We start from the raw sequence: 23,807 nt of genomic DNA, 5'->3' as shown, positions 1-23,807 counted from the left end.
TGCCTCAGCCTCCTGAATTGCTAGGATTCCAGGCATGTGCCACCATGCCCAGCCCTGGGAAGAACTTTTAAAATAGAAGGAAAAGAAAGTGCCAAGATGCAGGATCTTTTATCTTGGTGTGTTTAATAAACCTGAAGTTCAGAGTGGTTGAACTATAGGGATCAGTGGGAAGAGCAGAGTGAGATGAAGTTGGAGAGGTAGACAGGAGCCAGATCATGAAGCATTTTTGAAAGGCATGGAAAAGTCATTAGATTTTATTCTAGCAATAGCAGGAAGCCCTGGGAACATCTTGAGCAGTGGAGAGGTGATGTGGCACAATCTAATTCATGCTATTGAAGATCGGACTACTGTATAAAAATGGACCATAATGTCATGAAGTGAATGCACAGAAGTGAATTACATAGCTATAAGGATCCAGGCAAGAGAGAAGATAATGAATGACTTGAAATAGTATTGTGGAAATGGCTAGGAGCAGTGGTGCATGCCTATAATCCCAGTGATTTGGGAGGCTGAGGTAGGAGGATCTCAAGTGCAAAGCCAGCCTCAGCAACTTAGTGAGGCCCTGAGCAACTTAGCAAGAACCTATCTCTAATAAAATAAAGGACTGGTGATGTGACTCAGTTAAACACCCCTGGGTTCAATCCCCAGTAACCACCCCCTGCCAAAAAAATAATTGTAGAAATGGTGATCATGGGAAATGAAAAAAAAATCAAATATTTTTTGATGACTTGCTGATGAATCTATCAGAATTTAGAAATTTTAATTCTGTATGTCTGAGGCGAGCCCCTAAAATGAAAAGTTATTACTATAACAATCACCCCAAGTGGTTCTGATGGAGCTACACAAACAGTATATTACACTTGTAAGAGATGGGGAATACACTTGGCATTACTTATTAACAAATAAGAATGATTCACAAAAAATATTTTCTATGTTTGAGAAACTAATGGATCTTTCATTTAGTAAAAGCACTCCAAATTTGGGGGCAAATTAATCAAAAATTACATGGCAAAAATGAATATCACTTCATGATTCTAAAACTCTAGTCTCATTTTGATATTTCACCCTCCTTCCCACACATATTTTAAATATTTTTCCCATATGGATCTCTGCATCTTCTCTGTCAACTCTACTTGACCTGTATCTACATGGCTGGCATTTCTACTATAACTCATCCAGTTCTCTTCTCCATAAGATTGCGTTTTCCCAAACCTTGACATTATTCATGATCCTGAGACTTTCTTTGGCAAGTGAGATGTGGACAGAAATGACCTGTGTAACTGTGTTAGTTAACTTTTTACTGCTGTGACCAAAATACCTGATAAGGACAACTTTATAGAAGTTTATTTTGGCTCATAGTCTAAGAGGTTCAGTCCCTTGTTCACATACTCCATAATTCTGGGACCTAGGTAAGCAGTGGAAGGGGCATGGCAGTAGGATACTGCTCCTTTCAGGAAGAGGAGAGGAACAAAATATTCTAGGTAGCCCCCAATGCCCCACCTCCTTTAGCAACCCCCCTCTACAGTTATCACCCAGATAGTCCATTCACACTAGAGTGGACTGATTCAGTTACAATTCTCACAATTCAATTATTTTCCTCTGAATATTCCTGCATTAAGATAGGAACTTTTGGGGGACGACTCATATCCAAACCCAATAGTAACTGTCCAGCATGCTCAGTGAGGGGTGATTGGAAACACATTGTGATACACAAATACCATGGTATGAAAGCAGCCTGGAATTCTGAAGCAAGAGAAAGGCTGCCTTAGAGAAGGAACAGCCAGAACTCATAGTTGCCTTTTGCAGAATGTGAGATTTGAGGGTTGTTATGGCTTGGATATGAGGTGTCCCCCAAAGCTTTTATAAATGTAGGAATGTTCAGAGATGAAATGATTGGATTATGAGCACTATAACCTAACCAATCCCTCCTAGTTTGAATGGACTAACTGGGTGGTAACTGCAGCCAGGTGGCGCAAGGCTGGGGGAGATCATTTGCTGGGGACATGCCCTGGAAGGGCATTTCCCTGCGGCCCTTCCCCTAACTCTCTTTTTCCTTGCCACCATAAAACAGAGTAGCACTCCTCTGTCACACCCTTCCACCATGATGTTCTGCTTTGCCTTGATTCCAGAGTAATGGAATCAACCAATCTTGGACTGAACCTCTGAAACTATGAGCAAAAATAATTTTTTCCTCCTTTAAATAAGTTATTGGGTATTTTGGTCACAGCAAAGAAAATCTAAATAACGTAGGCGTCATTTGTAATCACAGCATAATTTTACCTACCTTCAATACCTTTCCCTGTGACTCAGCTTCATTGGGCTTTGTATAAGTCTACTTTGGAGCAATGATTAGCTTTATGACCCATATAAGGTCTCTGAAATCTGTAGGATTAAAATACCAGCTGATTTTTCAGTAATAAAATTTACTTTCTTTTAAATAGTAAATATTTCTTTTTTTTTTTTTTTTTGGCGGGGCTGGGGATCGAACCCAGGGCCTTGTGCTTGCAAGGCAAGCACTCTACCGACTGAGCTATCTCCCCAGCCCCAGTAAATATTTCTTTTAATATTTTGTTTCTTTACTAAGAGACAAATATTTCTTAGCCTTAAGTATCTCAGACACAGGTGCTTCTCTGTAATGTTTTTGTCAATAAAGATAATCTGCCCAGTTTAATGGCATATACTTGTAATATCAGTGATTCAGGAGCCTGAGGGAGGAGGATCACAAGTCTGAGGTCAGCCTAGACAACTGAGCAAGACCCTGACCAAAAAAAAAGGCGGGCGGTGGGCGGAATGGGGTTCTATTCCCAGTACCAGCAAAAAAAGATAATTTAAGTAATAAAAGTTAAGTCTTCTCAAGTGACCCTGGATTCTCTCCCTTTTAGGATGTCAGCAAAAAGTTACCAGAGGTTATGTGAATAACACCTCCGTTCTGGCCTGTACTTCTCAAAATCTAAAGAGCTCATATGTACTATGAAACAAACGTAACATGACAGCTAGAGCCACCTAAAGCTTAGTATTTATTTAGTAGGTAGTGTGATATTTGCATCCTTATTATTATTAGTAGTAGTATTTGTGTGTGTATGTGAATGGCCCTTAGATCACAGCCCAAGGTCTCATGCATGCTAGGCAAGTGCTCTACCACACAGAGCTTGATCACTAGCCCTTCCATCTTAAATTTCAGTGAAGCCCTTGGCTAGCAGAACCAATAGTAACTCTATGGTGCTCACCTTAGCCAAGTCTGGGTTTCTAAACCTTGGCATTTTTGATATTTTGGGCAGGATGATTCTTTTTTGTGAGGGGCTAAACTGTAAACTTGTAGAGTGTTGAACAATGTTGCTGAATGGCGACAATTTAAAAAGCATATGAAGCTCAATGCAGAACACTCGCCTAGTGTGCATGAGGCCGAGTTTAATCCCCAGCACAGAAAAAAAGGAAAAAGGAGGAGAATGAGGAGGAGGAGGAGATGAAAAAAAGAAAAATACACATTAGATTTGTCTAAAAAATTATCAAGATCAGTATTTAAGAACAGACTCAGTAGATATTTTAATGAAAACAATGGTCCTGCCATTCTTTATTTCCCATATTAATACAATTTTCAAAAGAAAAAGAATTGTACATTTTAAATTCTGACCATTATACAGATTTTTTTACAGTTGAGTAATAAAAGATGAATTTCTTAGTACTTTTTAAAATACCATCCGTGTTTGAGAATACAAATTATGACATGATAAACATTCAAAAATGGGAGTAAGTTCACTCATAATGGAAGACACTTAGCACCCAGGAACAAAAAACAAACATCATCATTGGACACAGAATCTCTCAGAATATCTGACCTGGAACTCTATCTTTACTGTAGATTTACCATCAATCCAGGTGTTCCACCTACATTTTAGAAATCTGAGTGGAAAAAAAAAATAAGAAAGAGAAATGAGAAACCCCCATAAGCTTTTGTAGGGTTAGAATTTAGGTTGGGAAGAATAACATGTCAATCAGTTTTTCCCTTATACAGCCTTGAAAAGGCTTAGCCTGAGGCACTTAAGAAAGCAAGTGAAACTTTGGTAGTCAACAACTTAAAATATTGGTTATTTCAAAACAATAAATGATACACTCCTTTTATAAAAGGCTAAGGGCACAGTGAAACAATGTATATTTGTACTTCACCATTTTACAACTCAAAATAATTCAGAACACAGGATAATGCAGGTGGCCAGCACCTAATCTGTCCTGTAGGTGGCAAAAGAATCACAAGAGGAATTCAGGGACAGGATTCAGAATTGCACTGAGGTTAATAGTGGGAGAGGACTTACAGCTTTGCTTAAAACAGATTTTAAAGACTAAGTTTTTAAAATCAAGTTTTACAGATATAAATATGCCTTTTCGACTGCTTTGAATTAACAAATTTATTGTTTGGATATTCGGTACTAATGCTCAGAAATAATGCTCTATTTTTCATGGGCTAGATTTTTGGTCCAAGGATTATTTCTGAACAATTCCTCTCCTCTGGTTCTTGTCCAACAGGTTTTGCTTTATTGCATGATCTATCCAAATTAGAGGAAGAGAGCTTGTGAAACTAAATATCTTTTGTTACTTGCTAGCATCTGTGAAAAAAAGTTTGAAATCATTATCAAAAATGCAGGATATGGGGCTGGGGAGATAGCTCAGTAGGTAGAGTGCTTGCCTTGCAAGCACAAGGCCCTGGGTTCTATCCCCAGCACCAAAAAAAAAAAAAAAAAAAAAAAAAATGCAGGATATGGCTGGGGATGCAGCTCAGTGTCAGAGCATGTGACCAGCATGCATAAGGCCCTGGGTTTGACCCCAAGCACCACCAAAAAAATAAAAAGTAAAATGATGACATGAGGTCCTATAGATTTCATTTAGCTTTACATTTTCCCGATTACCTCATACTAGCTGGAAAAATAGTAACAACACTTTTAGTGAGTTAGGGGTAACTTGCTATAGAAAATTTGGGGCACCATGATTGTGATTATATTTATGTCTAAGGAGAAAAGTTAGCTTATAAGTAGTTAAAATTAAAAAGTTAACTCTAAGTCAAATAACATTTCATCCTTTGGAGTTGATACCACTAGTCTTTATTATGTTTTAGCTTCCTTTCAAGATTGGAATATTAATCTACATCCTAGAAGTGTCACTAAAGAGCCAGTTAGGAAAAATAGAGGCATTGAATGAAAAATAGTAGCGAATGTTAAATATATCATTACTTGAAGAGCCAAGACTAAATTGGAGATAAAAGGGAGAAAGTATGCATATTATACCAATGTTCTAACAATGTTAACATAGTACAACTTTTTAAAAGTAGCGGGGAAATGGGGAGAGCAAATAAAAACATTTTTGTTGTGGTCATGATATTGGTTATGATTATATTAGTATTGTTATTCTGACACAGATGCATGTGAAAGGTAAATAAAGGAAGTGGTAATTGTGATTTATTCTATCATGCCTTGTGTTCTTGAAAACCAAGATTTTTAGTAGAGAAGTACAGAGTATTCTTGAAATATAAAAGTTAGGAAAAAACCCTATACTATCAAATTTTATTTGGAAGTAGCAAAAGAAACTCATCAAGTGTTTTATCTTTAAAAACATACAGATAAGTACTGGCTATTTCCTTGAAACAATGACCGATCTAGTAGCAAGGAACATCCTTAGGAGTCCAGAGTATGGTTTGAAATACCATTTCTCACAGCAAGAAACCAGGTCGTTGAAGAAATGATTGATTGGAAGTCTGGAGCAGGAAACACACAAATTCACGTATAAGTTCACCCTGAAGTATTTTGTCATATGAGATAGCAAGGAATTCACATTAAGCATCAAAAGGTCTCAGAACTGTCTTGATGAGGCTTTCAATGACCAAAGATTAGATAAGTGGAGCTTCAATAAAGTAACATTTATAATGCATTGAAGACCATCAAATATGTTTAAATATATTACTCCATAATACTTTTTTAGAAAAGTGATTGCTATAAGATAATGAACACATTTATCATCTTGAAAATTGGTACATAAAAGGGGAAAAAGGCCAGGTGTGGTGGAGTATGCCTGTAATCCCAGCTATTTGGGAGTTGAGGCAGGAGGATTGCAAACTTGAGGCCGGCCTGGACAACTTAGTGAGACCCTGACTTGAAATAAGATTTAAAAATAGAGCTAAGGATGTAGCACTTGCCTAGCACACATGAGGCCCTGGGTTCAATCCCCAGTCTGCAACATAAAGGGGGAAAAACCAGTTACTTATTTTCCCCCTCCTATTTGAACTATACCATGGGTTAACCAAAGAGCAGATTTGGGGAATTTCTCTTTATCAAAACGTTATAACTAATAATAATAACTAATAACAGAAATGAGAGAATAATCTCAACCCACAGTGAATTAATGGATCTAGGTACTGACTACCAATTTCAGCTAGCATCACAGCAAGAGAGCCAGACATTACAGGTCCTCCAATGAAAGAACACACCACGACCCAAAGTCTTGCAAAAAGATCAAACTTGAGTCTGATTGAATCTCTGGATCTATGTGCCAATATTTGGAGGCATCTATTGAATTGGTCATGGGTATTAAATAAGTAAAATACAAATTGTGGGAATGTCTCTAAGTCAGGTTCTTCATCAGGGAAATTTTAAGACAAAAAGAAAAAAGGAAGGAAGGAGGAAACTACTGATAAAAGAAAGGCATGAAACATCTATTTTGTTTTTGTTTGTTTACAGTATTGGGGATTGAACTCAGGGCCTCTAGCATGCTAGGAAAGTACTCCACTGCTGAGCTACGGCTCCAGTCCCTGTGAAATATAAATCAAATGAGACAATTTTAAATGAATAAGATTAAAATATAGAGATAAGCACTAGGTGATGAAATAATTTAAAATGCAGGAAAGTGATTATTGTAGAAATCAGTGTAGTGGCTGCTTTTATGGGGTTATAATTGTGATACAAGAGGACAAATGGGTTGATTGGCAGAGTTCTAAAAGAATGTTTCTTACAATAATGCATTAGCTATAAATTTGTGTCTGGTTTTGGTGTTTTAGTTTATAATTTTAAAAGGTTAAAATTATAAATAAAGACCTTAGGGTTTCTACTAAAAATGATTGATGTGACTCCTATAAATATCAACTGATGATTCTTAAGAAATTGTCTATATTATAGAAATTTCTAAACAACAAGCCACAAATATTTTAAAAATATAATAATTCTTATGTGTTCCATTATAAAAAGTCAAAGAATTAACACAAAATTTATTGTTATAATATTATATTATATCTGTTATATAATATCTGTTAAATGGACTTTATTTAGACTTCAAAAATTTCCTTTCCTACTCCCATACAAGATTATTCATGTTATTCTATTAGAGATTAGAAAAATCATTGGGACAGATTTCATATTTATTGAATTTCACACTTTGTTCAACTCTTCATCTTTTTATATAGAACAAAGATCAGTTGTCTTGCCTAACTATGAATGTAGCATTCCAAATGGTGTCATCCAATTTGCAAAGAGATCCTCCACCTACATACTCAGCCGGTATTTCTTCCATAATTAATGACAGACAGAGACTACTTCTTGTTAAATGTCTGAGAAATTCAAGAGGCAAAACAGACTTAAATCATCAAAATGAGAACACTTTTTGGATGCAATATAACAATAAGTATGGACAAACACATAACCAGTTATACATTTTTCTCCATCAAACCTTGACAACTTCCCTCCAATTGTTCAAGCAGCATCTTAAATGTTGCAATTGAATGGTTCCCTTTCCCTTCCTCTTAATAGAATTATGTGGTGTTTGAGTGATTCACATATTCAAGAAGTGACCTGTCCAAGACTCTTCGGATAAGAGCTTCCTCAATTATATTAAAGTCCTACAATAAAGAAAAAATAATTAGAAATATGCAGAATCAACAGTATATCAGAAATTGGAGGATGTCGCCGTGGTGCATGCCTGTTATCTCAGCAGATCTGGAGGCTGAGGCAGGAGGATCACAAGTTCAAAGTCACTCTCAGCAACTTAGAGAGACTCTGTCTCTAAATAAAATATAAAAAGGGCAAGGGATGTGACTCAGTGGTTAAGTGAGTACAAGGTTAGGTTCAATCCTTGTACTAAAGAAAAAAGAAAAAAAGAAATTGGGCTATGTTGGTCAATGCAAAGCCCTCATTTTGCAGGAAATTACAAACCTGAGTTACGTGACTTGTCCAAGGTTCCACAAAGCCTGTCACTGAGCCCAGACTTTAGCTTTAGAGCTAGCACATTGTCTATTTTCCTTTACTGGACTAATAATTAACTAGTTCCTGTCATGTGATAAAATAATCTTGATTTGGAATTTCAAGTTTATCTAACCTAATTAATAGTTTTTATAGACAATATTAAAAATTCTGAGCAGACTTCTATATTTCATATAATATATAACACATAAATGGAGTAAGTTAAGACATCCTTAGGGCACAGGGGTGCATAACTCAATGGTAGAACACCTGCCTAGCATGTGCAAGACCTGAGTTCTATCAGCACTGCAGAAGGGAAAATATATAGACATATAGATGTAGATATAGCTCCCCCTAGGATTCACAATGCCAGCAGTACTACGAAATGTCTATTTGTTTAAAAAAAAAAGTCTCTTCTTGCCTCCCTGTGAGTTAAATAGATTTCAAAACTTGATATGAGCATATTCTGTTAGTAAAGCAAAGTATTATGAGCCCTATCCTCTGCAATTCCTCTCCTACAATAAACAACCAACAAGAAGTGAAATCTACTAGACCACTTTAAAACACAGATGCAAAATCCAAAAGAAAGTCATAAAGCACAGTGGAGCACAAGATTGGTCTCAACACTGGCTTACTCTTAGGCAACTAGCCTTTGAGCTTTGGACATTTCACAGTTAAATGAGGATATAAATACAATATTCACTTTAAACAAGTTTCTGGAAGCAATAAAATAATATGCATAAAGTGCCTAGGTTGGTATATATGGTAGCTTAAAAAACAAAAATTAAAATAACATTAATTCAAGTTCACTTCCGTACCCATGAATATGGTTTTGAATGCCTGGAAAGTATTCTCAAAGTGACCAGTCATACTTTCTCTGAAAGATCTTGAGAAGAATGGACTGAAGGGGCTGGGGAGATAGCTCAGTCGGTAGAGTGCTTGCCTTGTAAGCACAAGGCCCTGGGTTCGATCTCCAGCACCCAAAAAAAAAAAAAAAAAAAAGAATGGACTGAACATCACTGGCCAGAAACGCATGACTTTTAGAACATCTTAGAGAGTTTAGATAAACAGGAACCTCTTTGTATTACCAACAAAAACACATGAACCAGAACCAGGCCATGCCGAGGCCTTGTGTACCAGTAAAGACTATTAGAGAAAAGGAGCAGAGAATATTTAACCTCTGTCAGGTACCTTCTTCAATTCTTCAAGTGGTCCTAATAATCCCACTTACTCCTTGCCAATCTTCAACTTGACTATCATCTATGCCTGAACTGTGCAAATAAATCACTTTCTATGCACTCTCTCATTTAATCCTCACAAGAGCTTTTGAGAGTGGGTGCTTTTACTCTTCTACTTTGCAAATGAACAAACTGAAGTTCTGTGGTCAAATATCTTTCCCAAGTTGCTTGGCCCTGAGAGTTATTATTCAGACCTAGGTTAGAATCTGGATGACTACATGGGCAGATCAGAAAGCCTAGAGAAAATTTTCAAACAACAATCCTTAACAATGACTAAATTTTATCTTGAAAATGTATAAGGAAACAATCAAAAATGTGAAAGTTATGTGCAAATTCAAATAGGACTCCATAACAATGAAAGTATTTTATTTCAGAACTTGGTTAGAAGTGAATTTTCTCCCCATATTAATAAGCATTAACACTTTTTTGCTGAAAGAAACTTAGGAGACGATGCATTCTCTGCACATGACAACCATGGACCAAAGTAGAACTATTTGCTTGCTATTATTATTTCTGATGATGAGAAATATATTAAAAAATATTTAAAACTATTCATACTATATATAACTGTTCATCCATCTTGAAAAACTCTCAACATAATAGGATGGCCATGATTGATTGAGGCTAGCTGATGAGTATATGAAGATTTGTTATATTTTTCTGTCTACATTTTAATGTTTAAAATTTTTTGTAATAAATTTTAGGTTTAAAAATGTGAACTGATGTGGTGCATGCCTTGTAATCCCAGTGACTCAAGAGGCTGAGGCAGGAGGATGGAAAGTTCAAAGCCAGGTTGAGCAACTGAGTATGACCCTGTCTCAGAATGAAAAATACAAGGGGCTGGGAATGTGGCTCAATGGTGAAGCACCCTTGGGTTCAATTCCCAGTACAAAATATATATATATATATATATATATTTTTTTTTTTTAATAAGTGACAGTTTTATGTTTTATTGAATTAAAATAAAAAATGAAAAGACTTGTCTTACTAGCCTGATAATATCATATCTGTTGTAGACACAATGTACTTATAAAAGCAATTGGATGCAGAATTCTCATCATCTCAGCTATGTAAATCCACAATGTCATAAAAATTATAATTATGTAAAAAGGAGGGAATAGAATAAAAATTAAAATAATTTAAAAGTTAAATCTGACTATCTTTACAATGGGTGATTATCTAGATCACAAAGAAAATAATTTTTTCCAGGATAGAAAACCACTTTAATATCAATAGTCAAATTTATAAAATATTTGAATTTCATGCTCTCCTACTTAATGCTAATACTTAACACCTTAGCTATAAACACATTTTTCCTCTATCATTTTATTCACTTGAATTTAAAAGATAAGTTTAGGGCTGGGGATATAGCTCAGTTGGTACAGTGCTTGCCTCGAAAGCACAAGGCCCTGGGTTCAATCCCCAGCACCGCAAAAATAAAATAAAATAAAACAAAAGGTAAGTTTAACATACATAACATAAAAATATAACATGAAAGTAAGAAAATATACTTACTATGAAATCGTCATAGAACAAAGTGTGACTAACTTGCAGGTGTCTTATTAAACTGCCGTCAAAGCTGCCTGGATTCTCATTGGGTATTAAACGGCAAAGTGGACAGAACTGGAAAGAACAGATACCAAGAATTCAAGAAAGAATTTTAAATAATAGTTTCAGAATTTAAAAAATAAGTAACTATTCAAAATGAATTTTAACTTTTACAATTCCATTCACCCTATCTTAACATTGCATCCATTTCGTCTTGTCTATTTGCATATATAATGTAAAAATGTTTCATATTTACCTTTTTTTTTTTTTGGCATTGCTGAGGATTGGACCGAGGTCTTCACATGTACTACACAAGTACTCTACAACTGTGCTACATTCTCAGCCCTTTTTAAATTTCATTTTGAGATGGTCTTGCTAAGATCTAGCTAGCCCTTAACTTGCAATCCTCCTGCCTCAGCTCCCAAGTTGTTAGGATTATAGGTATGTACCACTATGCCTGGCCATAGGTATCAATTTTTTATTTAATAGCCATTTAAAGTTCTTAAAGAGAGCTGAGGCTGCGGCTCAGTGGTAGAGCACTTACCTAGTATGCGTGAGGCTCTGGGTTCAATTCTCAGCACCACATAATAAATGAATAAAGTAAAGGCCTATCAACATCTACAAAAATATTAAAAATAAATAAATAAATAAATAAAGTTCTTAAAGAAACATTTTTGTGTGGGCACCATGGTACATGCCTGTAATTCCAGGACTCAGGAGGCTGGGGCAAGAGAAGGCACAAGTTCAAGAAGTTCAAGGCCAGCCTCAGCAACTTAGGAAAACCCTGTCTTAAAAAAAAAAAAAAGACTAGGGCTGTAGTTCAGTGGTAAAGTAACCCTGGGTTCAAACCCTAGTACCAACTTTTTTTTTTTTCATTTTGACATATTTAAAAAATGTCAAATAGTAACATCTTCCCCAAATACTAACATCTGACATAAGCATAGGGCATTGTGGAAACTAGGAAATTGATGATTAACTAGGCTCACACCTTACATTATTTTTTATCTTTTAATTTTTTAATTTGTTCTTTTTAGTTATATATGACAGTAGAATGTATTTTGACATATTATACATACATGGAGTATAACTCCCATTCTTGTGGTTGTACATGTTGTAGAGTTACACTGGTCAAGACATTACATTTTACCAGTTTTGCACATATTCAAATTCTTTTTTTTTTTTTTGGGGGGGGTGCTGGGGATTGAACCCAGGGCCTTGTGCTTACAAGGCAAGCACTCTACTGACTGAGCTATCTCCCCAGCGCCCCCTCCTTTTTTTTTTGTACTGGGGATTGAACTCAGGGGTACTTTACCACTGAGTCACATCCCCAGTCCTATTTTGTGTTTTATTTAGAGACAGGGTCTCACTGAGTTGCTTAGCACCTCACCATTGCTGAGGCTGGCTTTGAACTTGGGATCCTCCTGTCTCAGCCACCCGAGCTGCTGGGATTATAGGTGTGCGCCACCGCGCCCAGCTCACATATTCAACTTTTAAATGTATGTGTGCAGTTTTTTGAAATTGTATCACATGCAGAAATTTGTATAACAAGTGAATTTTCCTGCCACTATAAAGGAACTGCACTGTGCTGCTCTCTTTTCACTTCTTCCTCCCTCCATAACCCCTGGCACCCATTGATCTGTTCTCTACCTTTATAACCTTATCATTTTGAGAATCCTCTATGAATAGAACTAGAGGAAATACTAGTGAATAGTATTTCACTGAGATAGATTTTTTTCCACTGACCACAATGACCATGAGGGCCATGTAAGTTGTTCCTACCTTGTCATTTCTAAAAAATCATCTATGGTACGGACATCTGAATTTGTTCATCCATTTACCTTTTGGAGGATATCTGGATTGTTTCTGATTTGGGGTTGTTACCAGTTAAAAAGGAATGGATATTTGGGTACAGATGTCTGTATAAAAATAAGTTTTCATTTCTCTAGAATAAATTTCTAGAAGTTTGATTTCTTGGTCATACAGTAGGTATGTTTAACTTTATTAAAAAAAAAATCCTGCCAAACTGTTTTTCAGAGTGGCTGTACCATTTTACATTCCAGAAGCAAAGTGTGAATTACTCAGCTTATCCTCATTCGCACCAGTATTTGATGTTGTTAAAATTTTTTAGCCATTTCGATAGGTGCACAGTGGTGTTTCACTATGGTTTTAATTGGCATTTCCCGAGTGACTAATATAAATGGCTCTATTTTTGCAGTGCTGGGGATTGAACCCAGGGCCTTGTGCTTGTGAGACAAGAACTCTATCAACTGAGCTATATCCCCAGCCTGACTCTTTTGTTTTTTTTTAGTGCATAATAACTATACATGATAGTGAGGTTCATTGTGACATATTTATAAATATATATAAGTATATATTTATATTTATAAACATAACATAATTTGGTCCATTTCATTTCCCAGTTCTTCCCTTTCCGTCCTCAGGATCCCCCTCTGCTACTCTATTGGTATCTTTTCTATTTATCTTTTTAATTGGTCCATTATAATTATACCACCCCTGGCTAATAACATATTTTTGAAGTTAGACACCTTTAGGTTCAAACCCTACTAGATGTATGACCTTGGGCATATATGTTTCCTCTTCTGTGAGATGGGGAAAGTACTACACACTTGCAGGGTAGCTATTGTATTTAGAGACGATGTCCTTAATGAGCCATATCTGTAGTAGGAATTCAACAATTGTCATACATTTACTTCTATTTGATCCCTATCCTCAAAGAGTTGGGGCTCTCTGCAGAAAGAAACTTACATTTGTCCTATGTCCCTTATTCCCAGTAGCCAGAAGATAGTTTCTAATTTCATCTTAACTTCCCACTGAAATGTCCTTATGTAAATAATGCATTTTAATCTGCAAAATAAGAATTGTTCCTGTGCTCCAGGGCTACGGACAGATTTAAACCAATACATCATGTAATATTATGAAGTTCAGTCCTTAGCACAAGTAATAAAAGGTTGCCCATTGCTTAAGCAGATATTTTCAATATAGCACAGCAAGTTCTACATTGAAGATATGAATAGATAATGACTCAAGACCTTGAATATAGGACCTGAAAAGGGAATCACTGATTTTGCCCAGGAAGTCTGGACAGGCTCAGCAAAGCTGTTGGTTACAGAGGTGAGTCTTGAAGAATGAGCTAACCAGGCCAGTGGGGAAATCATCACAGACAGAGGAAGGGATGTGGAAAAAGCAGGAACCCCTAAAGGACAGGGCCAGTGTAAGTAATGGCAATATTCTCCTACTGATGCCTTCAGTTGACCTCCCTTAATCCTGGGGTTTAAATTTTTTGAGACCATTGATTACAAATTGTCCCTTTGCCTGTAATAAATCTTCATTAATTGTTCTTGTGAAACTAAAATGCCAAAGATAACCAACACCACTGGGTGATGTTCTCTACTTTGTTTTACAGATGATTAAACTGAAGACTCAAAGTGATTTCCTTGCTAAGAAAAGGGAATAGATCTCCTGATATAGAATGCCAGAGGATTAAAACAAAGACCACTGTCGATATGGTTGGAAACAGATGTTTCTTTCCACTTTAAATCAGATGAGAAGAGTCTTTTGGAAGGATTTTTATTCTCCAAGTCTCTAGGTTATAGAACATCTAACACAGGTCAACAACAACAATAATCAAATGAAAAATACAGTCCTATGTCTAGCTTGCCTTTTCTTCAATGTTTTAAAGAAAAAAATGATTCTCAGGATGAGGTCCTCAATTTTCAGCATCTGAATCACCTGAGAGAACTTATGCAAATTTGGGGGCTGGCAGTGTAGTTCTGTGGTAGAGCACTAGTATGAGACCCTGGGTTTGATGTCAGCTTTGAGGGTTGGGTGTCGGGGGAGAAGTAGAAAGAAAGAAATGCAAAGTCTTTGGCACCAGCCCAGACTGACTAAATCAAACACATTAGGGGCAGAGCCCAGGCATCTGTGCCTAAGCAAATCCTCTGGGTGATTCTAATCCAGAAAAGTTGAGAACTGTTGCCCTAAAAAAAACATGATTTCCTTAAAAAAAAAAAAAAAAAAAAAAAAAAAAAAAAAAAAAAAAAGATGAAATAGAAGGGAATAAGCTTGAAATTCTAGCTCTTATACCTAGTTGTGGTAAGGATCACCTTTCCTAATTCCAGTGCCTACAGAAAAGTCTTTTGGGACTTCATTTTACTGAGAATCATTATCAAACCAGAAGTATGTCTTAATCATTTTTTTTAAGCTAGTAAAATGCTAAATAACAAATAGCACTGATAGCATTCAATTATCTAGAATAATCACTGATTATTTTTCCCCCAGTAATGGGGATTGAACCCAGCAGTGTTTTACCATTGAGGTACATCCCCACCCTTTTAAACTTATTATTATTATTATTATTATTATCATTATTATTTGGTACTGGGAATTAAACTCAGGAGCACTCAATCACTGAGTCACATCCCCAGCCCTATTTTGTGTTTTATTTAAAGACAGGGTCTCAGTTGCTTAGTGCCTTGCTGTTGCTAAGGCTGGTTTTGAACTCTCCATTCTCCCGTCTCAGCCTCCCGAGTCGCTGGGTTTACAGGCGTGCAACATCACTCCTGGCTCTGGTGATGATGGTTCTTTAAGTCTCCTTCCCTGACCATTTTTGGAGCACTGTGTTCTATTTTAACTGTTGGGTAAGAGAAACATCAACAGATACAGATGGCAAGTTAAGATGTTGAAGTTTAAAAATAAAGCCCTTTTCCATTCTGGAAAAGGTGAAGCAATGACACAGTAAAGCAGTTACCATCTTTAGAACAATCTAGATTCACAAGGAGTTAGTACTCAAGGACCATTGGCTTTATAAAGAACCTATAAAACCCTTCTCTTCCTTTGTGGTCTGCTTAGTCTCCTTTTTTGGAATGTCAAAGAGAGTGAGAGTCCTTGGAAATGTCAGGAGAAAATATCCCTGTCTGATATAAAAAATAAAAGTATTTCAGAGAGAAAGACAAGCCATGTACAATAGAATAACACATGTCTTAGGTTTCTTAAAATCAATGACTTTTCTTAAATGAAGGAAATTTCTTACCTCTGTACCTCTGTTCTTAGCTTTCCAAGACACTTAAAAACTTACATTTATGATAGGAGTATTTTGCTTCAAAATGGGCAGGTTTTTTCTTCCTGGAGAAGTTTTAAATATTTTCTTAAAGGGATTCAATATTATTTGTTTATTGTTAGACTTTCCTTACTACTGAGAACAGTAAAAACAGAGTAAGAATGACTGCATCTAAAATTGTAGGGCTGGAGATGTCCCTTAGTGGTAGAGTACTTGCCTAGCCTGCATGAGGCTCTGGGTTTAGTACACACACACACACACACCAAGAACAAGAAGGGGAAGGAGAAAAAGAAACTAAATCTATTAAATGGATTTTCTAACGCATCTTAAATTAAGACACTGCGAAAATACATAGGTAACAAGAATCCTTACCACAGGTCTCCTTTCTGATCTGTGATGCGTAATACAATGATCCAACAAACTGTCTTCATCCAGTTCACTCTGACAAAATGGACATACACACCTGGAAATTGCAAACATGAGTAGAATTACAAACATTACTAAAATCATGGGCAGCTAAGCTGGAGCAATCACTTCACTGGAGATGAAGGAGAAGAAGGAAAAGTTAGGTTGATTATCTAATCCTAGTTCTTTCCCTGACTTAATACTTTATTTCCTCTCCTGAGAACGTTGCTGGTGCCTGTGTTTTTCCCTGTGAGAAATGTAAATGTGTGTCCTAAGAGGAACCGGGCAGAGAAACAGATACAGAGTTTTTGAAGTACTTTAGTCCCTTTGGGAGAGAAGTGCAATTAACTGAGAAACTGATGATCATACCACCCAGCTATCTCTCGGTTGCCTTTTTCTTCCTTTCTTTCCTAATTCAAGTACCATCTGAATTGGGTGTTATTTGTTCTCCAACTTCATGAGCATCACTAGGGGTGTCCACTACACATTCTTAGTTCCAATGAAAAATGAAAATTCATCTTTAGTTGTCCTTATGAGTACTTAGTAATTATCCCTGACCTCTGTGCTGTCCAATATCTATTAAGCATATGAAATCAGGCTAGTTCAAATTGAAAAATCAGGCTGAAAGTATAAAATACCCATTGATCAAACCCGAAGTCTTATACGTGCTGAGCAAATGCTCTACCACTGAGCTACAACCCTGACTTTCGCATTGAAATTTGAAGGCCTAATGTCATAAAGAGTATGTAAACTATCTCAATAACTTTTTACTGATTACGTGTCTTAATGATACTTTGGCTGTATTAAAGAAAATATATTAAAAGCTAATTTCTTGGGTTGGGGATATAGCTCAGTTGGTAGAGTGCTTGCCTCGCACGCACAAGGCCCTGGGGTTCAATCCCAAGCACCACCCAAAAAAAAAAAAAGTTAATTTCTTTCTTTTCTTTCTTTTTGTAGTGGGGGGTTACTGGGAATTGAACCCCGGGGTGTTCTACAACTTCCCAGCCCTTTTTATTTCTTATTTTGAGATAGGGTCTCACTAAGCTGTAGAGGCTGGCCTTAAACTTGGCAGTCCTCCTGCCTCCACCTCCCAAGTGGCCGGGATTATAGGTGTGGCCCACCACACCTGGCTTTACTTGTTTCTTTTTACTTTTTCAAATGTGGTTATAAGAAAAATTTTAGATTAAATGAGATCAACATCATTTATATTGTGCTACACTGCCTTAAATTCTTAGGAACAGTAGGGAGGCTTGGAGTTTTTCTTATTTTCCATTATACTAGTCATTTCCTGTTTGCTCAGAATGTTACTCTGGATAAACTTCCTGTATAAGAGCTGTCAATATTTGAATCATGTAGTTAATTCTTCTATAAAGCAAAGATTTCTATCATAAATGAAAATATAAATCTGGCCTATAAGATTGATTAATTAACAAGTTCTGTATTTTCTTTTCCTTCTTTCTTTCTTTTTTTTTTTTTTCCAGTGCCTGGGATGGAACTCAAGGCCTCCCAGGCTAAGCAGGCACTCCACCAATGAGCTACACCCCCAGTTCCATCTATTTTTAAAATTCCTTACTATGTAATTATAACTAGCAAAAGAAATTAGGATTTAAATTAGCTTTCATATATTTTTAAATTTTCATAAAGCCCATCAACCTTGCAATCAAACCCACACACTTTCTCAACCCACTTATTATCCTTCCTTCTCAAGGGTCCTTGTGGTCAGTCCAGCAGAAGCCATAATCTGCTTACAGCTACAATGCTCACTTAAAATGTGTAACATCACAATGTAAAACTAATCCCATAAGAACAGGTATGTCTGCAAGGCAGTCTCTAGTAGAACAAAGGAAAGGCGCGCTCACTTAGACTTTAGGGTATAATGTTTAAGCTCTTATTTTGAGTGCATTTCTTTTTTTCTTTTTGTGGTGGGGGAATTGAACTCAGGGGCATACGACCACTAAGTCACATCCCCAGCCCTATTTTGTATTTTATTTAGAGACAGGGTCTCTTAATAAGTTGCTTAGCACCTTGCTAAGTTGCTGAGGCTGGCTTTGAACTTGCGATCCTCCTGGCTCAGCCTCCTGAGGTGCTGGGATACAGGTGTGCACCACCGCACCCGGCTTGAGTATATTTCTTAAAATAGGTAGAACTAACATTTCAGGAAGGAGAAAAGAAATTATACTCATACTGAATACCAGTGGTGGGAAACTAGTAGATTTAATGGTTTCAAAGCCATGGTCTAAGCAAGAGAATACAAATCACTTCTTAGTTTTGTTAACAGGGGCACACTCCAAATTTTCTAATTACTCTGATACAGCTAAACTACCCTTTCCATCAGAGATTTGTTTCTTTTTCTTTTTTAAAGAAAAAAATAGTTAATGATCAATATCCTCTGTTACACCAACTCCCACCTCCACCCCTGACTACCTTCCCCCAAGTGGAATCACCCAACTAAAAAGGCAAAGTAATCAGGATACCTGTCCCAGGCCTGTAGTTCCCTTGTTAGAAGATACACTGAGATGACACTTCCTTCTAAAGGAAATGTGAAAAATGAGAGGGAAGGAGCTGGGAAACCAAGCAGAGGTGATGGAAAGATGATGAGCCAGGTATGGTGGTATACACCGATAATCTGAGCAACTCTGGAGGCTGGGGCAGGAGGATCACAAGTTTGAGGCTATCAGTGCAACTTAGTGAGATCCTGTCACAAAATTAAAAATAAAAAGGGCTGGGATATAGGTCAGTAGTAGAGCTTCTCTGGGTTTACTCCTTAGTGTCACAAAAGAAAAAAAAGAGTAAAGGTGAGTTGGGCATGTTGGTGCAGGCCTAAATCCCAGTGACTTGGGAGGCTGAGGCAGGAGGATTACAATTTTAAGACCAGCGTCAACAATTTAGCAAGGCCCTAAGCAACTTAGCAAAACTCTGTCTCAAAATAAAAAAAATAATGGGGCTAGGATGTGGTTCAGTGGTTAAGCATCCCTGGGTTCAATACCTGGTACCAAAGGGGGAAAAAAAGGTACAATTCACATGTAAAGAAATATAATAATATTTTAAGAAAGAGTAAAGGGCTGGGGTTGTGGTTCAGTGGTAGAGCACTTGCCTAGCATGCATGAGGCACTGCGTTTGATCCCCAGCACCACATAAAAAAACTAAATAAAATAAAGGTATTGTGTCCATCTACAACTAAAAATATTAAAAAGAAAGAGTAAAGATGAATAATCTTTTCATCACAATCTACTTCGGGAATCTATTACAGAATAGAACCTATCAGAAATTTAACAGTTCTGCATTCTATTTTTGGTCTTCCTTAATACAAACTTGTTTGAGGAAGTTGCCCCAATGTCTCCAGTTGTTTTCCCCTATGCAAATTTTAAAATAGAACAAAATTCTCTCACAATGGTTACTATTAACAATCACCGGCACCAAGTATTATGGTGAAGAACCTAAACATAACTCCATATTTTCATAATAAAAATGTCAAACTTTCCAGCCCATAAATTCTTTATGGACACATCAAATTTAGCCTTAAATTATGTTGTATTGAAACAAACCTTGTTGCTGTCTCCCCAAGTTCTTGTAGTGGTCCATACTTATCGATGTATTTCTGACAAGTCCTTATGTGAGTCCTCATTTCACTGAGGCAAACCTATATAGAAAAGCGAATTCAAAACAAGCTCACTTTTGAAAGGGGTTTTGTGTGATCCAACTTTATAACTCCCAAGTAAAACCATACCATGGGGTCAGTTGAATAAATGGATGCAGTAATGAAACAGCACCAGAAAGTAAAGGCATTACCAAGAATAAGACTATTTTTAAGTCTTTCCAATACTTAGGGGACTTACATGTTTAGAAAAAAGCATTATTCTTTGAAAGTGAAAAGATGTATAGTAACCAAATATTGTTTTTTGCATGCCATTATATAAATAGATTTTGAGGAAAAAGAAGAAAAAGAAAACTGGTAAAGAAAAAGAAAGGACTGGGGTCGTAATTCAGTGGTTAGAGCACTTACCTTGCCTGTGTGAGGCACTGGGTTGACCCTCACCACCACATATAAATAAATAAAGTAAAGGTATGTGTCCATCTACAACTAAAAAAAAAAAAGAAAAGAAAAGAAAAAAGAAAGGAGGATGGAAGGAAAAATTTAAGAAGGAAGAAGAGGCTGGGGATATAGCTCAGTTGGTAGAGTGCTTGCCTTGCATGCACAAGACCCTGGGTTCAATCTCCAGCACCAAAAAAAAAAGGAGAGCCAGAAAGAAAAGAAGTAAAAAAAGGAGAGCCAGAAAGAAAAGAAGTAAAGAGAAATAAGAAAAATAAATATATCAATTTTAGAGGTGTCCACAAACTTAAAGAAACCCCATGCCTTAGGTAAAGATATAAATACCATGGATTTATAATATACCTAGCAGTACTACATGAATTCACAATACATAGCATACATAACAGTTCCTGAAGAGCAAATGTAAAAAACAGTTCTTGCAGTCCATTTTTATCAAGGTAAAATAAAGAGCCCTTGTTCCTACAGACATACATTCAGAGATGCTAACCATGAGGGATCTGTTGCTAACATAACACACATTCTACTAAAGGTTTCATTAGAACTCTGATAAGATCTCATACTAAAGGAAGTTTTGTACAGCTGTGGTAAGTGGCTGACCCACTCTGCTTCATTTTACCCAAGCTACGGAAGTTCAGACTCAAACATGAAATTCACCATGTCAAGGAAACAGTTACAATTGTTGATCAGAAGGCATAAATAAAAGCTAGCAGAAAAATAAAACCACAATCTTTGCTTTACAATATCCATCGAAAACATTAAAAACTAGGACTGACCTAGCTGGCTATCTTACACAGATGTGTTTACAACCTTTAACATCCAACTTTACACATTAAGGTCCTTCAATCTCCTTAATACTTCAGTGAACAAAAAATGTCTTTTTCTTTGAACTCTGTGTTGAACAGAGATAAGCATTCCTCAGGAAAATGAATGACCTGGGAACTATCTATGGATAGATGAATTGATAAGCTCATCATCTAGACACAAAATTATCTGAGACAATGTACAAGATGGCTAAAGAAACACAAGTCACGTGCCTGCTCTAAAGGTGCTTGTAATCTAACAGAGGAAGAAGGACGCATAGACACACAGGAAATCGATAAGAGCACAGTGGGATACTATGGCCAGGCTTTGAGAAGAGGTGATCTGGCCCAGACTCTGAAGAATAAGTTAAGTCTAAAATGGCCATTGAAGGATGAAGCATACCTGGCAACAGGAAAAGCATAGAAAAGCAGAGACAGGTGCAATAAAGGTTCCTCAAAGCTAACTCAAAATCCATGTGACTAATCATACATGGGAGTGGGGGTTGAAAAAAGGAAGGAGATTTATACCCTGGATAATAGAGAGAATGCTGTTGTTCCCGAGAGATATCGATGGTGAGGGGAGGAAGTGGGTGATGGTATACCATAAGCTTGATTTTGTACATGCTAAACTTTATATGATAACAAAATAAGTGAAAATAAGCAATAATCTATTCTTGAGAAGGTGAAAAGCTTTTGATTTTTAGTTTACTATCTTCCAGATATTATGCTAAAAGCCACTTTTATGTAATTTACCTTCACAACAACTCCGTAACAAACATTATTTTCCCTCTTATTTTACAAAAAGGTAAACCAAAACTTAGATTCATAACTTGCCCCATATCATACAGAGTGAGTTGAGAGAACTAGTGTTTGATCTCAGGATGTCTGAACCCCAAAGACCATGCATAAATTCAAGTCAGGTAGCCATGAACAGATTATATAGTCAAAACCTCTTATATTACCATATAAAATGCATTGCCCTGACTATGCACCAGTCACTTTGCAAGGTGCTGGAGGAGGTGCATGCTGCCTAGGCATCCTTGTCTTCAAAGGTCCCAGCTGTGGCTGACACATGGAAGATCTCTGGAAGGTCTCTGGGGTGAGAAGGTGGCAGGAAACAGCCTAATCGAAGAGGATGAGGGCCCTGCCCAAAAGGAGGCCAAGCAGCAAGGATCAGGGGATCTGTCATCCTCAGGAGCTAAAGAGCTGAGAGATTCAGCAATTTGGCACCAGGGGCTTCCTGCCTCCACAGTAAGAATTAATTTGTCAGGGGCTTGTAGCTAGAGAAATGTGCTCAGTCCCTATTAACCCCTCAGCTGGACCCCCAATCTGCCTGAGTCAGAGAAGCAAGGAACAGTCCTGTATATAGACTGCTGTGGATTATGTTTAATTTGTTTTATTCTTTTTTAAATTCCATTTTGATAATTTTATTTTCCTGTTCTGTGTGATGGCGGTAAACAGTTTCAAAGACTGGGTACGTAACCATCAGTAAAACAGCCAACACCTTTACCCTCATGGCACTCAAACCTGATGGGAATAACTGATGTTAAACAAACAAACAAACACAAAAGAGTGCAAATAGTATAAAGGGAAAGCATAGGGTGCTAAGGAAAAATGCAACAGGGCTCCATTTACATTTAAAGGTCAAGAGCTGGGTGCAATGGCACATGACTATAATCCCAGGAGTTGGGAGGCTTGATGCAGGAGGATCTCAAGTTTGAGGCCAGCCTCAACAGGCAATTAGCGAGACCCTGTCTCAAAATAAAAAATAAAAGTGTCTGGGGATGTAGTTCAGTGGTAAAGCACCCCTGGGTTCAATCCCTAGTATAATAATAATAATAATAATAATAATAATACTCTCTCTAGAGTGGAATGTCTATGCATCCTCCCCAGCATCTTCCCTTAGCAGCTCAAACTTAACATATCCAAACTTATTTCTGTGGATTCCACTCCAAATTTGCTTCCCTTATTAGTTCCCTTATTATCACTTATTCATGTAATTTAATTATTCGTTACTTCTCTCTCATTTAATGACGCCAGTCAAATACCATTTTCCAATTCTACATCCCACATATGCCTTGAAACAACCTCTTCCATACCTAATGCATTGTGCTGATCCAGTTTCCTTACCTAAATGATTCCACAAGTTTCCCTCTTGTCCCCTCTATTCCCCACCACACATACCAGAGGACCATCTTAAAAATATAAGCTCAATCTTGGCATTCAGCAAAGGCTTCCATTCTTTCTATGGCTTACTATTGCATTTAGAGTAAAATCTAGAACCTTTTGCATGACCTCCAAGACCCCATGTAATCTGATCAGACTAGTATAGTACCAAAGGTGGAGATTACAACAACAAGGAAGTGATCAATAAAGGCTTCAAAGAACAGAATAATATAAGTGGAAATATGCCCAGCTACTTAGTGGGCTGAGGCTGGAGGATGGCAAGTTCAAGGTCAGTCTGGGCAACATAGC

The 23,807-nt window shown here is 36.9% G+C and overlaps 1 protein-coding gene and 1 non-coding gene across 3 annotated transcripts in view; both read right to left on the bottom strand.

Moving 5' to 3' along the window:
• Window positions 1–2,467: 2,467 nt before the first annotated feature.
• Trnaa-ugc (transfer RNA alanine (anticodon UGC)) lies at window positions 2,468–2,544 on the bottom strand. Its single transcript has one exon. It is a non-coding gene; the product is annotated as a tRNA-Ala (tRNA).
• A 980-nt stretch (window positions 2,545–3,524) lies between these two features.
• Window positions 3,525–23,807, bottom strand: part of Rnf125 (ring finger protein 125) — a 38,487-nt gene continuing 18,204 nt past the window's right edge. The window contains exons 3-6 of one of the 2 annotated variants that reach the window (XM_047526976.1): window positions 20,027–20,121; window positions 16,449–16,539; window positions 10,967–11,074; window positions 3,525–3,900 (exon numbers count right to left, since the gene is read on the bottom strand). In XM_047526976.1, coding sequence (XP_047382932.1) covers window positions 3,886–3,900; window positions 10,967–11,074; window positions 16,449–16,539; window positions 20,027–20,121 — 309 coding nt within the window. In that variant the 3' untranslated portion in view covers window positions 3,525–3,885. Of the gene's footprint in view, window positions 3,901–4,751; window positions 7,874–10,966; window positions 11,075–16,448; window positions 16,540–20,026; window positions 20,122–23,807 lie in introns of those variants that run through there. The other variant, XM_047526975.1, reaches the window with a different exon arrangement.

This window comes from Sciurus carolinensis, chromosome 15, assembly GCF_902686445.1.
Source record: "Sciurus carolinensis chromosome 15, mSciCar1.2, whole genome shotgun sequence".
Lineage (NCBI taxonomy): Eukaryota > Metazoa > Chordata > Mammalia > Rodentia > Sciuridae > Sciurus > Sciurus carolinensis.
Note: the sequence above shows the minus strand (reverse complement) of the source record. Positions and strands in the feature narration are given on the sequence as shown.